Genomic DNA, 23,362 nt, shown 5'->3' with positions numbered 1-23,362 from the left:
CCTATTTTGTGCCAGCTCCTCCCACGAGTCCACAGACATGCCGCAAGCCGATAAGTGGCGCTTAAGGACGTCTTTATATCGGAGGTATTGACCTCCGGCTTTCCTCTTCCCACAACTAAGCTCCGAACAAAGCAATGCCTTTGGCAGTCTGGTGCCATGTACATTACTATGCAAACTTCCACCGAAAATTGTTTTGAACGAGATTTAGTGAGTAGTTTTTTTTTCAATACGTCATAAATCGTAAACCTCAATTTACCTTTCATTCCATCAACTTAAATATAAAAAAGGAAGATTACATTTTTTAAACATAAACCATAGCATATGCTTCTTGCTGCTACGGAACCCTTCATGGGCGAGTCCGACTCGCACTTGGCCACTTTTTCATTCAGAGTTTTGAGGATAAACCTACTTACCTATTTACCCGTTCCGATTTCTGCATAATATTCCAAAGTTAGGTCCTTGATCCTTCTCCTACACGGGGAAAGAATCTTATTGCCTAGCAGTGTGACATTACAGGCTGAAGCCTTATACACGTTATTCATAATTTCTGAATACGTCCCTGCTATATTTTACATTCATTCCTTCTTTCTTACACCTGCCTACTACTAACGGCTTTGACCTTAAAATTTTTTAGTAAGTATCTACGTACGTAGATAAATAAGATTTCCAACCACGGATTTCAGCGCTGGTAAACTTACAATTATTACTTAGGTAATCAAATACCATCAAATAATCTACTTTTGAGCTTGCACAAAACCAGCTTCTACTTTATAAGTACTCGTTTCATCACACATCATCATCACAGCAGCCTTTCGCAGTCCAAAACTGGTCAAAGGCCTCCACAAGTTCACACCAAAAATGCCGTCAACTCATGTGTTTTGCCCATAGTTACCACGGTGGGCAAGCGGGTTGATGACCGCAAGGCTGGCTTTGTCGCACCGAAGACGCTGCTGCCCGTCTTCAGCAGTTGGACGGTTATCCTGACATCGGTCGGCTTTTTAAGTTCCAAAGTATAAGTAGAACTGTGTTATCCCTTAGTCGCCTCTTACGACACCCACGGGAAGAGAAGGGTTGGCTATATTCTTTGATGCCGTAACCACACAGCATAAGTACTCGTTTAAGTACGTTTTATATTTAAATATCAAAAGATTACAATCTATATATCTATAACAACATTTTCTTTTTAAATAAATTGCAAATAAAATTATCAACCGCGTCGCCGCTGCTCAGTCAACTGCGCTCGGACCGTCACAGTGGCGTCACACGCATTCCACGTACACTTGACTTAGCGGAAGGAACTGCATAATTTTTATTACTTAATATTTTCGTAAGTAATGGTCCGGATTGATTAATTCAAAAAGAAATATCATTCTTATGTCATAGAGAATAGCGTGGATACTAGTTCTATGGAATTTGCAATAACTTTACTGATCCTTATTATAAAACTATATTGTAATTTACATCGGAACTAAATTCAACTTGTACCATATTTCAAGAAGCTTATTAAGTAAGTATAAATGATTTAAAATTTTAATATTAGCATAAAACTTAAATACAAACTATAATTACAGAAAAAAATAATTGAAATTACTTTAATGTTTTTCAAAAGCCAAAAGACTTGACGTTACTACTTACTCAATGTTTTTGTTTGACATTTATAGAAAGCAGTTTGTGGATATACTGTGTGACGGAAGTCTTTCTAGTTTTGACAGCTTTCAAAGCTTAAGGTATAAGGCGAATTTTATGTTAAAAATTTAATAAATACGTGTTTACTTATGTAATATTGCTGAAAAACAGTAAATTAATACATAATAAATACATTTGCAAATATTGTGCTTTAATTAGTGCGCGGATTGACGAGATTTTTTAAGGTTATAAAAGTGCTTTAAAAGTGTCGTTACTTTCAGGCTAAACCATGGCACCTAGGAAAAACAAAGTTGCAAAAGAGGAGGTCCAGGTGACCCTTGGTCCTCAACATTTGATCGGAGAGACCGTGTTTGGAGTAGCTCACATTTTTGCGTCTTTCAATGACACATTCGTACATGTTACCGACTTGTCCGGTAGGGAAACCATCGCCAGGGTAACAGGAGGCATGAAGGTTAAGGCCGATCGTGATGAGGCCTCGCCCTACGCCGCTATGTTGGCTGCTCAGGTTAGTTTCAATGATATTTTTGTATTTAAAACAATTGATCTTCTAAGCTAACTTTTAAAGTTAATCAACAACAGGCTCACTCGTAAAAAAGTGACACGAAAGTTTCGGGTATTAGGAAAAATTTTTTCTCTGATATTTCTGTATTTTTTAATAAAATTTCTTTTGTCTTGAATTTTCTGTTTTCTTGACGTGAAAAATTGTTTTGATATTTTTCATTACTTTATGACGACGCGTTAGCGCAGCGGTCAAAACACTGCCTGTTACGTTGGCGGTCGCGGGTTCTATTGCCGCTCACGTCAGACATTTGTGTTAGCCATATAGATGTGCGCTGTGTGGCTACGGCACTAAAGAATTTAGCCACCCCCTCTCTTCCCGTGGGTGTCGTAAGAGGCGACTGAGGGATAACAAGGTTCCACAACCACCTTGGAACTTTAGAAGCCGACCGATGGCGGGATAACCATCCAACTGCTGGCTTTGAAATACACAGGCCGAAGACGGGCAGCAGCGTCTTCGGTGCGACAAAGCCAGTACTGCGGTCACCAACCCGCCTGCCCGGCGCTGGTGACTATGGGCAAAACACATGAGTTCACGTTATTTTTGGCGCAAACTTGTGGAGGCCTATGTCCAGCAGTGGACTGTATAGGCTGTAATGATAATGATGATATAGATGTTTGTTGTGGTCTGGGCGGTGCTTGTGTAATGTGTGTTTCCTGACCCCCGACACAGGAAATCCTACTGGGGCCGTTGAGAGTGAAACGTTTATTTATTTGTTAGCTTTAATAAACTATCATTTAAGAATGTGGAGTTTACATAATTACTAAGGCATTGGGCATCATCATAAGATATTTTATATATTGTAATGCAATTTACTATAATTGCTTTTATTTAAGTTTATAAATTATATTTTTTTTACAATCACTAGAAAAATTGTAAACCTGTTTTTTAAATATGGTTTCTATTAGTAATGATAGAAATAATTCAAAATTACTGTTTTGTTATAAAATGTGCTAATCAATCAAAAGGCACAACTTAAATGTTTGTGTATTGTTACTTGCAGGATGTAGCTGAAAAGTGCAAGACGCTTGGTATCACAGCCCTGCACATTAAGCTACGAGCCACCGGAGGTAACAAAACCAAGACGCCTGGACCTGGTGCCCAGTCAGCGCTCCGTGCTTTAGCTCGCTCCAATATGAAGATTGGCCGCATTGAAGATGTCACACCTGTGCCATCAGACTCCACTCGCAGGAAGGGTGGTAGACGTGGGCGCAGGCTGTAATCTTTTAGTTTAAGTTACTGTGGACTGAAATATAAAGTTTTACGGTCGTTGTTTGTTTTATTGATAAAATCACATTTATTATACTATAATTTCCTACTTTCTTTTTCTATATACCATTTTAAAAAAATGGCATAAAAAATAAAAGTCTAGTAGTCTCAAAGTAGAAAACAACTTTAAAAAAATTTCATGTGTTTTTGTACTTGGAGATGGATTGATACGTGGAATTTAACTTCACAAATGTGTATTTAAAAAAAAAATGGAGGTCTATCTATTTTGATACTGAAGGGTTTTGGCTGTGCATCATGTCAATAATTCGTATATTCAATGAATTGAATAAACGAATTCAGTTTATACTATGAAGCCTACTTGCTATCTTAACAAATTCATTTCTTTAAATACAACACTACCATCTTCAGTTATTTTTTTTTTTAACATGATATAGAAGAAATATGCAATTAAAATTTCAGTCATCAATTATGTAGTTATTGTAGACATAATATGCATCATAATGAATTATGATGAATTATTCTAATACTGAAGTAGGTATTAGACTATGAGTTTGCTCACAAACGAAAAAAAAACCGACTTCAAAATTACATCGACAATGTAGGTAGAAGAAAAAATTGTCAAGTAAATACGCGTTATCAAAGATTTCTCAAAAAGTCATCAGATCTCGATCAAATTTTAATGGGACCACAAGATAAGCATCACATACAACCAGTAAAAAGTTATGAGGTAAACAACATAGGTTGTAGTTGACAACGTAGGTTGACGAAATAAATAGTCAAGTAATTACTTGACTATTTTTTGATGCATGACCAGCATCAGCTTACGATTAAATGAAGAATCATCGAAATCGGTTTATGAGGTAAAATTACGATAGTAAAATTTTTATGAGATAACATACAAAAAAAAAATTACAGTCGAATTGAGAACACACATTTTTCTAAAGTCGTTTAAAAACTAACCAAAGAGTATATAAAGTTGAAACTAAAGTAAAACGCAGAATGTACAGAAATTAAAGAATGTGAATGAAATGGCTGTTTATTGGCACTACTCTATTATACAAATTGTCCAAGAGTCGGCTATCGCGAAGTCATATATACAGCTACTACCAATACAAATAAAATTTTACTATGTTGGGCAAAGTTAAGAGCAACAACATTAATAAGGCTAATTTTATTTGAATCATAATACCATAACAAAGGAACACCGAAAAACAAAACGAATAGATTCTACGAAAATTTAATGGAATTTAGATTCAATGACTGCTAGTCCGAAACAATATATCAACAAACGTTATATTTGTTATTTAATAATAATTATTTTTGTTAGTAGGACCATTGTATGAAAAAGTCATAAGCTGTTTTTGACGGTTGTTACAAATCGTCTCGTACTTATATACTCTTTGGTCTCGCCAGAAGACTTGACGAATTCCAACCATCATAACAGGCTGGGTTTCGAAATGGCTACAACATCGTAGACCACATCCATACAGTTCGGCAGATTATTCAAGACTTAATATAATCAGCCGCTGTGTATGGCATTTGTGGACTACGAGAAAGCCTTCGACTCTGTCGAGACCTGACTGTCCTGGACTCTCTGCGGAGATATCATATCGACTGGCGATATATTGAGGTACTGAGATGTAGGTATGTACGACACGGCGACGATTACCGTTCATGTCCAGGACTAGAGAACAAGACCTATTTCCCTTTGTCGTGGGGTAAGACAGGGAGATGTAATATCACCGAAACTGTTTACCACTGCGCTGGAGGATGTCTTTAAGATCTTTGATTTGGTGGAACGAGGCATCAACGGTGAATACATCTTTCACCTTCGTTTCGCCGACGATGTCGTCATCTTTGCGCAGACGTTAGATGAGTTAGGCCAAATGTTGGCCGGCCTAAACGAGTCTGGACCGAGGATCTACGTAAGATTGCAGGTGTGGGCTGGATGAGGATTGCGGAAAACCGAGATGTCTGGCGCGAACTTGGGGAGGCCTATGTCCAGCAGTGGCCTGCGATAGGCTGAACTGACTGACTGATATGACGTACAGGATTTCGACAAAATGTTCACCCGTAGTGAGAATCCACATTTACGAGGGTACTGCCTTAAGTTAGCAAGAACTAGAGTGATGATAAGCTACCAAAGGAAATAGTAACAGCCAAAAACCTAAATTAATTCAAGTAAGAAATTGATGCATTTATGAAAAAAAAAAATGCCTTTTGAACACTAATATATGTCGTTGGATACAGGGACTTAACTGAATAAATGATAATATTAATAAAATAATAATAAAATCGGTGCAGCTGTTCCGGAGGATTGCGACCACAGCGACTCGAGATTAAATCAGCTCCTTACTATATCAGCTATCTGCCAGTAACTCCCGTCAAAATCGGTTTAGCCATTTCAGAGATTAGCTGGAACAAATAGACAGACAGAAATTGTAAAAAATGTTATTTTGGTATACGTACCGTGTATACATCCATATGCATATAGTAAAATGCGGTTATTTTAATAATACAAACAGACACTCAAATTTTATTTTATAGTTAAAGTTAGTTATTTATTTGTACACAAGCAATTTTTTTAATTTAGTGATTTATATCCAATCTTAAATTTATATATTTGCATTTCATTACTAAAAATGATGTAAGGGTTTGGTTAAATAAAAAAAAAAACAAAACATTAGATGTTATTTATTAATACATATATTAATAATTCAGATAAATAGTTACTATGTAATACATACTATTCTCTTTATGATAATACAATATACACACAGTTTTAATTTTAGTAAATACTTTAACAACGACACAAGTTTCAGAAACAAATTACAACTATTTTAATATTATTGCACAGTTATGGTTGGGTTTAAGAAATCTAAAACACCTTACAGCGCACCTCGGTACCGCTTCTTACAGCTTACATTACAAGTTTTACAGTAAAAATCCTTAGAGTTGATATATAATAAGATATTTTGTTAGGTAGTAGTTGATATAATGTACATATAATGTAAAAACATTTTTTTAGCACGTAAGTAATGGAAGCAAAATTCCCTTTCATTTTTATTGCAGCGTGAAATTCAAATATTACGAAAATAGATATTAATTTATACAGGTACAGATACTATATTTCACAGAAAATTATTGGCAGATAATTTGAAATTAAAACAATAAATACTTGGAAAATAAATCACGATGAGATCATTAGATACACTCTTGTTGCTCGTGGAGCCAACTAATCTAGCAATTTACACGATTCACTATAATATTGTAGTAATTTCTTTAAATTTATTTATAAAAAAAAAACTTATCTAAATTTTTTTAATGTAGAACTTGATCTCATTTTTTACAGTATTAAGTTTTTGCTATTTGAGTAAATTATAAAATGAGTAATTAAAACTAAACTGATATCGTCTACTTTTAAATTAATAATATGCGAATGAAAATATATAATATTGTAAATAATTTTCTCGGGATATCCAAGTTTGTCTAAATAAGTAAAATCAAAATTGTCTTAAAATTATTAAAATAAAACCTTTAGGTTACGGCGTTAGTTACGGCAAGCGTTAGTATGGAGAACAAATTTAAAAAATACGCGACAGAAAGCACTACTTATTCTTGGCATGAAGACTGTTTCGTAGCAGTTATAATAAATATTATTAAAAACTATGGTATCTGCGCTATGAAACAAAATGTTTCTAAAAACATCCAACGAGACGTCAATAGAATCAAAGAAGAAATAGTGTTTTGGTAAAAAAGTTATTAAAATGTTTATGGAGGTTTTTCGAGTTCACAAGAATCGTCAACTTAGTACAGCATATATCGGTTGTAAACATCAATCCAGTACGTTTTTCAGATTCCTAACGTAAATAAACGGCGACAATTTGTCATAGAGCCCGAACTTTCGAGGGTTTCGCAATAAGTAGTTTAGTTTTTTGCCGCCCGGGGCCGACCGAAAATTAATCGTGATGATTTTGCCGCCCTCGTTTCGTGGGCCGACCGGGGATACGGCGCTAGCTACGCTAGGCCACTGGCTCGAGTTTCATGTATCACAATAATATGTAATATGATTATAATAGTATAGAATATTCTAGCTCATTCTAATATATTTCGGATAGAAAATGTTTCTAATGAGTGGTAAAAAAAATTCGTAATAATTACTATAACCGACTGAAATAGTGTTAAAAATTCGTGGTAGAGGTGAGGGGTCGCTAGGCGGCTTTGAGGCGGATCTTCTTGAGGCGGTCGGGGTCGGGCGCGCGGTGCCGCGGCTCGTCGTCATCTGAGGCGGCGCGGCGGCGCGCGCGCAGGCGCGGGAAGGCGCGCGGGGCGGGGCGCGGGGCGGGGCCGTCCTCGCGCCGGCTCGCCTTCGCCTTCACCACGCGCCCCTGCGTCTTACCCGGCTTGCGAATGGCGAGCACGTTGCGCCGCTTGCTGGCCAGCGTCTTGGGCCGAGGCTCGCTGTCGGCGAGGTATCGCGTGCGCGACGAGCTCTTGACGGGCTCGTTCTTTTTCGCGAACTTCGTGTTGTTGGCGAGCTCGTGGCCGGAGCGCGGCGCCAGTACGGGCGGGCTGCGCTTGCGCTCCGCGTCCGACTTGGCGGCCACGAAGGCGTTTTCTTTCCGCTCGTCTGTCACCTTCGCCTTGGAGCGCGCGAACAGCGGCATCCGTGTGGGCGAAGAAGTTTTGGGCCGCAGTCGCGACGATGTCAACTGAAACGTTACGAGATATTGCGCACCCTCGACTCCCGCACCACAGTCGAGTGGGAGGCGAGGTGGGCGATGACTATGGCGAGCGTGAATGTACGTTTTAGTAAATGACGAGCGTGGCGTTACTATCAGGCGTCGATATAACACACGTCACTCTAATTAGTTCCTTACCCAAAGTATTTGTATTAGGCTGATGATAGTGGTGATTGGTTTTTATATAGAAGTTTTGGATGTTTAGACTTAGCACTGAAAATCAAAGACATTTTTGGTTAAGAACACAATTAAATAATTAATTAAAACATAGGCCAATATTTTAAACGAAAATTAAAAAGTTTATAAATTAAAAAGAAAAGTAATTAGTCATATACTTATATATAATCATAACTTACACAAATTTGTAAATTTAATATCTTTATAAGTGTATAATTTCGATTTTAAATTCGTTATAAATATTAAAATTTGCGAAATTAAGCTTGAATTTGAAAAATAAAGCATGTGTAATATTATCTTACGAAAATAATTTCAGTGTGAATAATTATAATAGATGGATATAGTGCAAAGCTAGCCCAATACGATCAGCTCACTCTACCGTTTTTAATGTAAAGAGAGTCTAGAATTGTGTTTCAAAAAAGATGTCATAATTCACTCTACGCAAGCAAGAATACAAATTCAGTTAAGGAGATAGAGTGCATTCGAGCATATTTTAAGTGAATGTATATTCATGTGAATAGACAATCACTGTAATCCCCTTGCTCGGGCACAATGTCAAGGAGCGCCGTCCCACTTGGCGCAAACACTACTATATATACGTACCTGCGGGCGCGCGGCGCGCGTGTGCGCCCGCAGCCAGTCGCGCACGGCGGCGAGGTTGCGGTGCTCGGAGCTGGGGATGCGCGAGTGGGGGTGCTGCCCCGTCAGGTCCAGGATGGACGCGCCCAGCGACCGGCCCACCTGGCGCAAACACAACTGTATATATGATATATATGTGACCGGACACGGAGTACAGTGAAGCTGTAATATCCCACGGCTGGGCATAGGCCTCTTTTCTCATGTAAGAGAAGGATTAGAACTTAATCTACCACGTACAAAAGAAAAAAAATTCATACTTAAGTGAATGCTGTGTGGCTATGGCATTAAAGAATATAGCCACCCCCTCTCTTCCCATGGGTGTCATAAGAGGCGACTAAGGGATAACACAGTTACACTACTACCTTGGCACTTATAAAGCCGACCAGTGGCGGGATAACCACCCAACATCTGGCTTTGAAATACACAGGCTGAAGACGGGCAGCAGCGTCTTCGGTGCAACAAAGCCAATCCAACGGTGCGGCCACCCCAACCCTGCGGTTATCAATCCGCCTGCCCAACGTGGTGACTATGGGCAAGACACATGAGCACACGCCATTTTTGACGACTGCAATAGGCTGATGTGATTAGGATGACTTAAGCATTACTAAGTTACCCCTTTTTAGTTGTAAGATAAATCAAAATTTACGAGCGCCAATGAACGCAGCTGTGAGTGTTTTTACAATTGGAGAATTTTGAAGAGATATTGTGATGTTGGCATTAAAAGCTTGAACAAAATATGCGGTCAATATTCAAACAACATAAATATATTCTCTATTTTTACCATATTAAATATGAATGCTATACACAACGCACAAACCTTCGAGGGGTCTATCTCTTCGAAAAACTCCGTATTCTTAGCACGGTAGTGTCTTACCTGCAATTTTGATACATCTTCAAAGATTTGATTCAAATTTTACTATTTGTACGAAAAATGTCTTAAATTTCTAAAGACAACAAACAATAACAATCTACAAGGCCATCGATATTTCTGTTTCGTTTTTACGGTCGATCATCGACCATGTAAACGTATGCAAAATACTCAGCGTTAAGTACAATTGTAATCAAGGTCACATAGAGAACACGGGTGGGGGGCAGAATCAAACAGTTCTTAGATGTAATATGCAATACAATCGCTTTTATTTTTTCTTATTATATAAACAACATCTACGGTTTCTTAGCTGCCCGTGCCATTTTTACTACATGAAACATTTACACATTACATTACATTATTTTTTTTATAATAAAGGTTGCGTTTGTTTTTAATTTTATTTTTTTATTTTTAGTTAAACTTCAGACCAGCAGTTCTAAAACTGTCTAGAATTACTAGGATGGTCCGATATTGAAAGCTTTTCGTTTTAGCTTTCATCGCATGTATGTTGTAATAATCGCCTTTGTTTAATATAGTATACTGATAGTGAATGCATATCAGAGTGCCTAGTGCGAGTTTTGTTTAATCCGTCTCGCAGTAACGGGCGTAAATTTTAACTTCATTTTGTATGGGAAAATCGGAATTTCAACCTAGTTCTCGCGTTTGCCGCTAGATGACTCTGCATCGATTGTATCGTATACTATTCTTTATCGTCTAGGCTGCAGTGTTTAAATTCCCATGCAAAATAAAACTCGCACTAGGCACTCTGGTCACGGCGGCATCGTCCAGCAGCGCCGACGTGACACCGCTGCACGAGGACGCGCTCACCTCCCGGAAGATGGCCGGCGTGTACTTGGGCGGCGGGCGCGGCGCGGGCTGGTCCGGGGCGGGCGGCAGCGCGTTGACGAGGCGGCCGGTGTTGTAGTTGCACTCCAGCGTGTAGGAGCGCACCAGCCCCGTGGCCTTCAGCACGGCCACGCGCCCCGAGCCCTCGCGCGACATCCCGTCGCGCCGGTCCCTGCGCCCGCCGACCAACGACTACTGCTCAACTTTACCTCCTTTAACGCTCGGCTCGGGGAGCCGCTGGCCAGGCGAGCGAGAGAGACGTGCGACCACACATATTCTTTCTCTCTTTCCCTCATAGCCAGTTACGTTTCGTATATCTTTTTTTTATGTCACTAGGTCGGCAAACAAGCGTACGGCTCACCTGATGGTAAGAGATTACCGTAGCTTATAGACGCCTGCAACACCAGAAGCATCGCAAGCGCGTTGCCGACCTTATCCCCAATATCCCCCAGGAGCTCTGGTCACCTTACTCACCAACAGGAACACAAAACTGCTTGAAAACAGTATTATTTAGCTGTGATCTTCTGTAAGGTCGAGGTACTACCCCAGTCGGGCTGCTCCATATTTTGAGCAGGAAATTCCTGCTGTGCCCGACCTCAGTTCTATATCTAAGACACAGTGCAGGGCTATCGTTAATGAAGTTTTACTTCAGCCGTGTGCTCTAAAGCACATTCATTTTCCCCCCCAAAATTACTGCCCCTTAATACTGTACCATAATTACACAGACTGCTCGTTTTTTAATCTAGCAACATTTATAGACGCGATCACTACGTAGTAATATGTAGAGAGGTGTCAAATCATCTAAACCGTGTACTCGACATACTTGAGGTACATGTTTCTCTCGGTGAAGTTGCAGGACGAGAAGTGGAAGTGCAGGTTGTTGAGCGACATGATGCGCGGCAGCAGCATGCACTCCACGCAGCTCTCCAGGTCCTCGAAGTGGTTGCCGTACATGAAGATACCTGCGCGTAAGGGATTTTTAGACCACTTGCAAATTCCTTACACTTTAAAGCAAAAAAGTAATGAGCCTAAACATACCGAGGTAAAAATATGATCAAACTAAATATATTGAAACAAAAAGGTAAAGCCTAAACTGTCTAATGCAGCAGAAGTACAAGTCATCATGAAATAATTTAGTATTTTTTTATGTTAATAATCCAAAGATTCTTGAAATAATCAGCTGATAGAATTAAATACACTTTCTTAAGTAAAGACAATTTTTTGATAATTTGCTATTATGTTTAATATATTTTCAAGGCACATCCAATGCTTTGTCGTACCTTTCTTCGAGGCATGTCCATGCAGGTCTATGTAGAGAAAAAGGCCCGAGTCGGGGTCCTTGTAAGGGCGGGCGGGCGTATTGACGGTGGGCGGCACGGGGGGAACGGGCGGTGCCGGTTTCCTTCGTACAATCTTGGGAATCGATTTAAGTTTATCTTCCTTGGGCGAGGCGGCTTGGATGGGCGGCTGAGAAAACCGTACTCATAATTTATTTCCACAAAGTAAAGTAAAATATGCAGAAAATTTCTGGAGTCATTAGTGAATGAAAGATTTGGATCATCATATACAGTGAACTTTTTTTTATCAAAATAACATTCATATCCATTTTACTCTATTCTGAGTTAACATCAACAAAACATGCAGGATTGCTAACGAGGTTTTTCTTCAAAATTTTTTAGTTTGATGATGTGATAAATTTCAAACAAACTTACTAATTGATTCATTGATACTTTTAAGTGTTGACTACACATCAGCTTAATTTTAATACATTTAGAATACAGTGAACTCTCGTTAATTCGAAACTCGGGGGAGTCGAAAAATATTACGAATTATCGAGAGTACTTTTTTTGACAAAAAAAAAAAAAAAAAAAAAAAAACGTATAAAATGGATTGGATAGGAAAAAATAAAGTATTTGGAAGAAAAAAAAGTATTTTTCAAATTTTATGTTTTTATTGCTTTAAAAACGTAATTTTGTGTGCCTTTAGCACATGCTAACAATTTTTTGTTATGTTTAAATGTTTCAAACTTGTTTAACAATCAATATTTAAATTTATATAAATAAAAATTCGTTTTTAATTAAATTTATTGACGCTATATTTCTCTCTTCTCGCTACTTTAGATTCATTACTAAAAAAACCATTTCAGTGAAAGCTTAAGTAGTGGGAACAGAGAATAAGATTTTTTTTTATATTTGGTAAGCTGTGTTCAACTGTACTTTTCACTGAAAATTCTTTATCATCATTAGTGATTTTTTTTTTGGATCTCTTTAAGTCTTATACATTCGGAATATATATCCTGTATCTTAATATTTAATCCGTCTTGTAATTTAGTTTGTATAATTATCATTTCAAAATGTTCAAATTTAACCGCATTTTTTGAGGACACGTTCGAAAGTATTGAAAGCCAGTTATCTTCGCTAAGGTCAAACCATTTTTCCAACCATTGATTCCTTAACTACATATAAACAAAGCCATCGGTCAATTTTTCTACAATATCGTTGATACTGAGTAGTGACATCTGTGACAAATGTCAGATTGTCACCTGTCCTGTCACATTCAAAACACCACATCTGACATCTAACATTTCGTTCAGTAATTTTAAATCCTTTCCATCATCCATTTTACCTTATGTGTACCGTTAAATAGTTAAGTACCCATAATGAGTATTTTGTTTCACGTATCACAGTAAAGATTGAAAATAAAGTATTTTCATATACTTTATTTGTATGCAAAAGTATAAAGTATATTTACCAAAAATAAAGTAGAATACTTTATTATAGTATGGTTGGCAACCCTAGTACAATGGTACATGTATGTACAAGTTTGAACTTGTCTCGAAATGTACCTACTAACAAGCTGTTTTTTTCTCTCTGCCACTTTGAATATTGTCGAGTGTTTGACGACGATGAGTTCGAATTGACGCGTCGTTTTGTTACATGGCAATGGTTTTTTCGTTCGTATTACTAAATGTATAAAAATGTATAGATTTAGTTTGAAATATAAAGAGATTTTGTAGGGAACTCGGGATGACTTTGAATTATAGAAAGGTTCGAATTATCGCAGGTTTAAATTAACGAGAGTCGACTGTATTACATAATTTTTTACAGTAAGTATATAGTTGCATTACCAATAAAGTATCCCCCGTACTACCGGCGGGTGAGTGGTCGGGCGAGTGGGCAGGAGAGCGCGCGGGCGAGTGGCCAGGCGAGTAGTGGTCACCCGTATTAGCTTGCGCCGCATTCTCCGGGAGATTCTGTAAATCCGCATTATTATATTCTTCAATCGGCGAGCACGCTTACTTAATGAAAATGTTTATTGCACCGATATTCAATGACTTTTTTATACTTGAAAATATTACAAGTAGGTAAGATTTTAATCGTATTTTTATTGGCAGCAATGTGCCAACATACAAGATATAATGGTTAAAAGTAGTAAAAACTTACTATTTCTTCATTTCCTTCCGATATAATGTATCTCTTAAAACAATTTGTACAGAAATAGATGCTCTCACTACTGTCCACGCATTCGGCGTCGTGGAGCTGTAAAATAAATTAATATTTATTATATGACAACAATAAAAATTTCAAGTAAAATTACAAGATGTTATAATTAAGAGTAATTACTTTTCGCTCATGGTCGTCTATCTGTTGTCTTTGGTGTTCTCTGTATTCGTCTATGGTGTGGTACGTGGGCGAATCCGGACTCATCTGTGTTTAATTATAAATTATACTAGATGTCTATTTTTACATTACTAAAAAAAATCGTTGGTATCAATTCATTTAGTTTTTATTTATTTAAAAGGATATTCTTTGTACTTGCGTAGTCTTAAGGAAAAGAAAAGTAAAGGGGAACAGCGAGAAACGAGGAAGAAAAGACATGCTATTTTAGAAGTGTAAAGTAGGGTGTGAGTGGAGAATGAGTAGAAGGTAGGAGAATCTTTAATGAAATTAAATTTAATGAAATATATTTGCCGATTCATAGAATGAAAATATTGTAATTGAAGGTAGAAATTAGGAAGGGTTAAATAAGAGATAGCAGAATTCTTAATATTTCACAAATTCAAAGTTTTGCAACAGTAGTCGATATGCCAGAAAAATCAATAACCAACGTTTTGCATTTTCTACAGGCTTCATTGTCGGTAGGTAATAAATTTATTCTTTGAACTCGTATGTGCATTTTTCAATAAAATAAGTTTTTCAATTTTTAATCCAATTATAGCCGTGCCAGGATTTTACAGTCAAACCTTATGTGATTATATTTATCACGTTCTTTATTTATAAAAAGTGGAGTGTTGGGAAGGTGGTTAGTCTACGGTAGTGTGGTCTTCGATGGTGTCTGGCGGTGAGCGTGGAGTGGAAAGCTCGGAAAAGGAAGAGTGCAGCGGCGAGGCGCGGCGAGGGTGGAGCTTGAGCGTGGAGCGGCGAGAGTGAGGCATCGAGGGTGGAGCTTGAGCGTGGAGCGGTGAGTGTGGAGCGGCGAGGGTGGGGCGGCGAGGGTGGAGCGGTGAGTGTGGAGCGGCGAGGGTGGGGCGGCGAGGGTGGAGCGGTGAGCGTGGAGCGGTGAGTGTGGAGCGGCGAGGGTGGAGCGGTGAGTGTGGAGCGGCGAGGGTGGGGCAGCGAGGGTGGAGCGGTGAGCGTGGAGCGGTGAGGGTGGGGCAGCGAGGGTGGAGCGGTGAGCGTGGAGCGGTGAGTGTGGAGCGGTGAGGGTGGGGCGGCGAGGGTGGAGCGGTGAGCGTGGAGCGGTGAGTGTGGAGCGGCGAGGGTGGGGCAGCGAGGGTGGAGCGGTGAGCGTGGAGCGGTGAGTGTGGAGCGGTGAGGGTGGGGCAGCGAGGGTGGAGCGGTGAGCGTGGAGCGGTGAGTGTGGAGCGGTGAGGGTGGGGCGGCGAGGGTGGAGCGGTGAGCGTGGAGCGGTGAGTGTGGAGCGGCGAGGGTGGAGCGGTGAGTGTGGAGCGGCGAGGGTGGGGCAGCGAGGGTGGAGCGGTGAGCGTGGAGCGGTGAGGGTGGGGCAGCGAGGGTGGAGCGGTGAGCGTGGAGCGGTGAGTGTGGAGCGGTGAGGGTGGGGCGGCGAGGGTGGAGCGGTGAGCGTGGAGCGGTGAGTGTGGAGCGGCGAGGGTGGGGCAGCGAGGGTGGAGCGGTGAGCGTGGAGCGGTGAGTGTGGAGCGGTGAGGGTGGGGCGGCGAGGGTGGAGCGGTGAGCGTGGAGCGGTGAGGAAGCAGTGGCGAGGCAGCGACGAGGCAGCGGCGAGGCGCACGTACCGCGGCGCCGTAGCCGGGCAGGCGGCGCGCCAGGCCGGGCTCGCTGCGCTCGAGGCGCGCGGCGGCGCGCCGGCACTCGCCGCACCACGCCGCGCGCGCGGCCGCGCGTCGCAGCGGAACACAACACAATACAATTCACTATTAATTATACTCTCGGCACCGGCTCCTGCCTACTTCGTTCGTGGCCGTCGTTCAGTGTAAAGCACACTCTAGTTATCATTGTATTTATTAGTCATCATTTTTAACTATTTTTTTTTTATAGCACTAGGTCGGCAAACAAGCGTACGGCTTACCTAATGGTAAGCGATTACCGTAACTTATAAACACCTGCAACACCAGAAACATCGCAAGCGCGTTGCCGACCTAATCCCCAATCCCCCAGGAGCTCCGATCACCTTACTCACCAACAGAAACACAATACCGCTTGAAAACAGTATTATTTAGCTGTGATCTTCTGTAAGGTCGAGGTACTACCTCAGTCGGGCTGCTCCATATTTTGAGCAGGAAATTCCTGCTGTGCCCTACCTCATTTTCTATGTAAAGAAATATCTGAGAAAAAGAATGAAAACGACGAACGTACGTGATATCCCAGTTCATTGACCGTGACAATAACCTCGAATCGCAATTGTCCTAATTGCAACACAACATTATGGACATTTTTCTTATCCTCTCTTTCTTCTATTTCTCTTCTAACAACCTCACAAATCATAAACAATAACAATCATTAAAAAAATACCTACTCGTTAACAGACGAATTGGACTCCATCAGCAAGCTTATGCTATTTTTCAGCGTTTCCCTCAAAGGCTTCAGAGGATTTGTTCCATACACATCGAGCTGGTCGCTAGGGGCGAGGCGGACGTCGGAGCCCAGACACGACTGGAGCACCGCCTCGTTGAGTAATGAAGAACTATCAAGGTTTGTGTTAGATGTGTTGGAACAGGGGGACGTCGCGCTGGCTTGAGAGGGCATCTCTTGAAGTTTCATGTCGTACACCTGAATTGGACAGAGATAATTTTAAAGCTAAATCTATACTAATATTAAAGCTGAAGAATTCGTTTGTTTGCTTGAAGGAGCTAATCTCAGGTTGAATAGTCCGTTTACGGAGAAAGGCTATGCAAAATTTTAGTACGAGCTTTTCGTCAAACTAACGTGAAGGGTGAAAATGCGGAACACATCTAGTTTACTTTTAAACATCAGGAATAAAATGCCAAGAAAACGGTTATGGATATTATTTCTTTATATTGACGAAAGGTCAAACTATGTGGTACAATAACTATCCGTTATACATTGAGGAAAAAGTGTGACTAGATTAAATCCAATAAAAAATACATAAACTTTTAATTACATTTAACGCTTTTGTTATAATTAAAACTTCCATATTATAAGCAGGCGTTTTAATAATTATAAATTATGTAAGACGATTATTGCAATATTCAAAAAGAGAAATAAACATTTTTGTTAAAAATCCCAAAGCTGAATCTTTCATTATAGGTACTATGGTAATTTTGCTATCGTAACCTCGCCAAAGTTTTTAATAAAACGTAACACTGATAAATCTGTACTAGACTGACGCAAGAGTGTCAAGCTGAACGATATTTAATTATACTAATCTATTGATTTTACCATGAAAAGCTAGTTAACCTTGGAAGGATTAAGTTACATGACTTGTATTAGTTTGCACGAAATACTTTCAACCATTATTATTGTTTTGGGGAAAAGAAAAAATAATCATAATAGTAATCTCTATCAAAATATTTTGCGCCATATCTTTTGACAGAAACTTCTGACTCTACACTGCATACAATTTATCTTGATCAAAATTTTTTTGGTATGATGGGTCACCTTTAATCATCAACGTAATTCCTTATAACCGACTGTCTAGTTTCTATTTTATACTTTAAATAGCTATATATATATATATATATATATATATATATATATATATATATATAGGTATATATTGTCTGTATGTCCTTTACAGAATCGTAATCTATGCATTTGATCATGTCATGATCTTCAGCAAGTGTTGTGCATGAGCCCACAAAGGTTTCTGAGTATGACCAAAAAAATAAATAAAAAAGGCACTGAATGCAGCTAGTCAATAAATAAAAAATAAATTTACCTGTCCAACTAGATTTCCAGTGTCCCCACTCAATTCCTTCCCCCCGTCTGAGACCTGTTTGAACATGCTGGACTTGTTCGATGTCTTGCTTTTATCACGTTTTAAGGTATCACCTTTGTATGATGGCGAGTTCACCATCTTCTTCTTTTTTGTTTCGATTAACTGCAAATAGTTAATTTTTGCATAAGCTCAAATGATTCAAATCATTTCTCAAAGTTATAATTGCAATTTAAAATTATAAACTACATTTTAGGTCTCCAATTAAATTTCATTAACACATACTATTTGTGCTATTAAATATAAATCTAATGTGGACAAATCCATACATACATACCTCTGAGCTTTCACTGATATTTGGAACACTTCGCGACGTGAAACTTTTGCTTTCTTCACATATATCATCTTCTTTTTCATATCCAAAGTGGTAATATCTGAAAAATAAAACACATTTAATGTGTGATGATATGTTTTGCTTCTTTCTTACTTCTATAATTTTGACTATCAGTGCTAATAGTATAATGTCATAAAAAGCGAAGATTAAATGAAGTTGAGAATTGAATGAATGAATAAATGAAGTCAACATTGGCTAAATCATACAGTTTTATATACTATTAATAATTAAAAATCAAACAAACATCCATATAAATACTATAGCTGAGGTAGGGCACCGCAGGAAATTTCCTGCACAAAATATGGAGACTGGGGTAGTACCTCGGCCTTACAGAAGATCACAGCTAAATAATATTGTTGTTTTCAAGCAGTGTTGCGTTCTTGTTGGTGATTAAGGTGACCAGAGCTCCAGGGGGGGATTGGGGATTGGGTCGGCAACGCGCTTGCGATGCTTCTGGTGTTGCAGACGTCTATAAGCTACAGTAGTCGCTTAGCATCAGGTGAGCCGTGCGCTTGTTTGTCGACCTAGTTATATATACATAACAAATAATAATAATGAATCCATGAAATTTATACACAAGCGTAACTTTCGCACAACTGTATTCATACCTTATAAGTGATCTCGATGCGTATACAGTGGGATGGTAAATCAACGATGGATTGAGATACACCCTGTTTAAATTAACCCCCCTAGTGTCGGTACGATAGTGTCCCCGGGCCACACCGTCGGGGTTCAGAAAGGGTATCAGTTTGAACACATATAGTTTCCTCAGCTGTATTGCTACTGGATCATTTCTTGTGAGAAGTAAATTAAGAAAACCGTTGAACACAAAACTTGAGGGCGTCTCTCCTGGATGTACTCGAGCAGATACAAAAACGACCTAAAAGAATGGATATATGATCTTATTATACATATTACATTCTAGTGTTTACTAAATTATGATTAGGCTTCAAATATATCAAGGTAATAATTGGATTAATCTTATAAGATGAAACAATAATATTTATAAAATGGAACATAATATAATTATGGGCAATGACGAAATCTGTGACACATAAAAATATACAACCATTTAAGTGTATACAAATAAATAAAATTGGAGTGTCGTTTTGTAATATTAAAATAATCGATTTTTACTAAATGCATATAGATGTATACATGGTACAAATACCAAAATAACTTTTTTTACAATTTTTGTCTGTCTGTTTGTTCCAGCTAATCTCTAAAACGGCTGGGGCGATTTTGACGGGACTTTCACTGGCACATAGCTGATGTAATAAGAAAATAACTAAGGCTACTTTTATTTTAATTTTATTTTATTCTGTAACTGCAAACTGAAAAAAAAATATTTTTTTTAATTCCACGCGGACGAAGTCGCGGGCACAGCTAGTTTATAATATTGTTCACTTAAGTAAGTAAATCATAGATATTTTACTTAAACTATGTAATAAAATGTAACAGGTATGAGTATAATTTTATAACACAATCTATAGTTTATATAAATGATGTACCTTTTTATTTTGAAACTTGAAAGGTCTATCTTGGTTTTCTGGGAATAAATTCTTCAACCTGTCTTCTCTTTCTGATGTAATTCCGTGATGTGAGGATATCGTTAAAAGGTCTACTCGCCTACCTGCAAAGTAACCTGGTTGTTCATCACTTCAGCCTATTGCAGTCCATTACTGGACATAGACCTTAGCAAGTTCGCGCCAGACACCTTTGTTATTAATTTATATATAATTTTTATACATCTGTCACCAACTTCCCGTATATTATCATGACGTTGGCGTTGTAACAGGAAGTTGGTGACAGATGGAGAGGAATGAAGGGTCTCTAAGGGGGAATGCCTCTTCGGCACGACATGGACGGCTTACAACAAATCCGCTCATAGCCTAAGGCTGATCGCAGATAAGCACAAAAAAAAATTATACATTTTATACTTTTATCTTTTACTGTGATTTCTTAAAATGTGACAAAATATATCAAATTAAGTTATGTTTATTCAAAAACCACAACATTAATTTAAATTTTTGATAGATATTGTATTATTTAAAATTCTAAATCACTGCTTTCCTGCACAAACTAAATCGGTTAAAAGAAAATTGCAAGCAGCATATAAGCAATTGCAATAAAAAAAAAAATAAGTAATAAAAGTATAAAATTGTTTTCCTGTTTACCTTCCAAGGAATATATCAAGCATTCTCTACAATAATATATGTCGTCTGGAGACTGTGGAGGTGGCAATGGCAACATTTTTAAGTCGATAGAATTTAAAGCTATTTGTAGTTCTGCAAAAGAGTATGGATATGTGAATGCAAAGAATGTCGTCGCCTTTGGGTTTTCTGCTGTGCGGTATCTAAAGCTGAGTGTAAATGTATTGTCATCCGTCTGGAAAAAAAACAGTACCATGAAATTTGTTAGGTAATATCTACTATAACATAGTTTTGTAAGATATGTTTAGAACTATAATTATAAAAAAATATTTTAGGTAATATTTTTTAATAAAGTTAACTCACAGAATGAACTGGACGATCTTTTATTCGTTCCCATTGTGGCTTTCCAGGCAGAGTACGAGTCACAGGTGCCATTCCTTGATTGTACATTTTGCCTTGTTTATTAAGGTTTATAAGATTTAGCCGTACCTGTTTGCAAAATACGACAACATATTTTTTACAAACAATAAAAAATTCTTGGGAGTGAAAAATTTTAATTGTTAAATTTTGCATTGTATTGCATTGCATTTAGCCTGTAACATCCCACTGCTGGGCATAGGGCTCTTTCTCTATGTAGAAGAAGGATCGGATCTTAATCCACCATGCTGCTTCACTGCGGATTGGCAGATATGTTTCCAACTATAAGTAACCATCCCTATCGGGTATTTACTGTAACAACTGGGACCGACAGCTTAACATGCACTCCATGGCTTAGTGGAGAGACCTACAAGGATAGACATCCAAACCGGAAAGAAATATTTGTACAATACAAATATTTATGCCAAGCGGGAATCGAACCTGCAAACCATCAGTGTTTTAAGTGACTACTCGCACCACTACCCCTGAGTAGTAGTTAGCAGTTATAATTTAATACACTTGAATACTTGAAATTTTAGTATAATAATATTAATAGTGATAAATTGCAAAAAATATTACATGCTATTTTGTTTTGTTAAATATTATTAGATAAAGCAGACGATAAGTCAATCATGCTTTAAAAAAACCTTTTTAAGGCACTTTTTTGCTACACAATATATCCTAATAATGCGCATCATCATTATATATGTAAATATGTATTATTGATATATTTATTTATTAAAATTTGTAAAAAATACCTGAACATTAGGTTCACTGGCTTGTATACCAAAATAAAACCAGGTACGGTTCCCATTTTCAAATTCAGTGCCTGCACAGTCTGGGCGAGTCCACAAATTGAATTCGTAGTCAGGGGTCTCTGGTGTGTTTGTTTTGGTATTTATAGTTGGAGCTAAAACATTAAATCACAATTATGAAATTGTAACTATTTACTTTTCATGAAATAAATAAAAGGTACATAAAATTAGTTATTTTTGGTAAAGGTTTGTAATGTGTGACTTGTTTAACCTTTAATAACAATTTATTATATAAGGTTTGGAACTTTTTTTCTAGAATTTATTATTACATTTCGTCGACTTACTCATAAACTCGGTAGGCACTCGTTCGACATGTCCTAGATTTCCCGAATCAAAACTATGTATAAAATAAAATCCAGCACATTCGATTATGTTACGATCCATGGTGTTCTTTGGCTACATTCTAAGAAAAATCATTAAAATACCACAATCTTATTAGCTTCTGAGTTTCACTTTAACAATTTAGCTGTGGAAACATCAAATTCAAAAACATGTTTAAAAATTTGAAAATGACACTCAAAAATAATAGCTTCACTGTTTTTCCAAACAAAATTATGCAATTTTGTTGACATCGATTGACGGATAACAGCTGATTTAGTAATATTTTTTAATTGGTGATCTTTTTTATATCATATTCTTAATTTATTTGCAATTAATTAAGTAATTATTATTAATAAAATCAAAACAAAAATTTTAATCGGTTTGTTTTAGAAATAGTAAGTAAATAATGATATTTACTATTTATTTAGATATCACTTTTTCCATTATGAAATTTTATTCAAGATGGCGGACATGACATTCATAAGTTCTCCACAAAGAGATTTGTAAATTACAATACGACTGCCAGTGGTAAAAAAGTTTTTGTATATATTTAAATATTTTGTATTATTTTCATTAAATACATTAAAACACCTCATCTCTATGTCTACAAATTAGTTCAGATAATGAAAAAAATTTATTTTCGAAAATTATCAGAATAATAGTTTTTGCTTCAGTTTAGCTTGGGCAATTCAAAATTATTTAATATTAGAAATGAAATCTAGGTGCCAAGGTAATTCCATTTCTAACGATAATTATATAAAAAAGAAATAAAACTTTTATTACTTTTCACCTATAAGAAAACTACAAATTATAACTACAGCAATGATTTTTTTTAAGAATGAGCTATGAACTCTCATCGTCAAACTGAAAGCTAAATAATGAATAATCGCTTATCGCAGGAATTTTGTCTCTTTCTACTTTTCTACCATGTTTTTCGTAACTGTGATGTTTTGACGTCGAGTCTCAATAACAGAGAATATTTAAATTAGCTTTGCCCCGTGGTTTCAACCGTAGTAGTTATGTATACAAACCGACTTTATTACTTTTACTCTCTCGTAATTGTTTATAGACTAATATAAATTTACACCAGATTTTAAATTAAGTCTACAGGATTCATTTTAGTAAGGCAAATTTCAGATGATGCCAGTACAAATAATGTAGTCAGATGGATGGAAAGACT

General features: G+C 37.7%; 2 protein-coding genes across 2 annotated transcripts; one reads left to right on the top strand and one right to left on the bottom strand.

Moving 5' to 3' along the window:
• The first annotated feature begins 1,627 nt into the window (after positions 1-1,627).
• Positions 1,628-3,475, top strand: LOC123654953 (40S ribosomal protein S14). Its single transcript, XM_045590804.1, has 3 exons — positions 1,628-1,727; positions 1,908-2,152; positions 3,210-3,475. The coding sequence occupies exons 2-3, from the start codon at positions 1,916-1,918 to the stop codon at positions 3,426-3,428; spliced, it is 456 nt and encodes a 151-aa protein (XP_045446760.1). The 5' UTR covers positions 1,628-1,727; positions 1,908-1,915; the 3' UTR covers positions 3,429-3,475.
• Positions 3,476-7,647: 4,172 nt separating this feature from the next.
• LOC123655108 lies at positions 7,648-22,448 on the bottom strand. The gene is made up of 19 exons (XM_045590946.1): positions 22,146-22,448; positions 21,805-21,956; positions 20,993-21,118; positions 20,654-20,864; positions 19,988-20,109; positions 19,085-19,356; positions 18,420-18,516; positions 18,086-18,247; positions 16,703-16,956; positions 16,543-16,651; positions 15,021-16,082; positions 14,332-14,415; positions 14,152-14,247; positions 13,836-13,961; positions 11,989-12,175; positions 11,532-11,670; positions 10,691-10,880; positions 8,959-9,111; positions 7,648-8,148 (listed from the first exon to the last, which is right to left on the bottom strand). The coding sequence occupies exons 1-19, from the start codon at positions 22,243-22,245 to the stop codon at positions 7,648-7,650; spliced, it is 4,143 nt and encodes a 1,380-aa protein (XP_045446902.1). The 5' UTR covers positions 22,246-22,448.
• Positions 22,449-23,362: the final 914 nt, after the last annotated feature.

Source organism: Melitaea cinxia, chromosome 7, assembly GCF_905220565.1.
Source record: "Melitaea cinxia chromosome 7, ilMelCinx1.1, whole genome shotgun sequence".
Lineage (NCBI taxonomy): Eukaryota > Metazoa > Arthropoda > Insecta > Lepidoptera > Nymphalidae > Melitaea > Melitaea cinxia.
The sequence above is the reverse complement of the archived record's forward strand: the minus strand, read 5'-3'. Positions and strand labels throughout refer to the sequence as shown.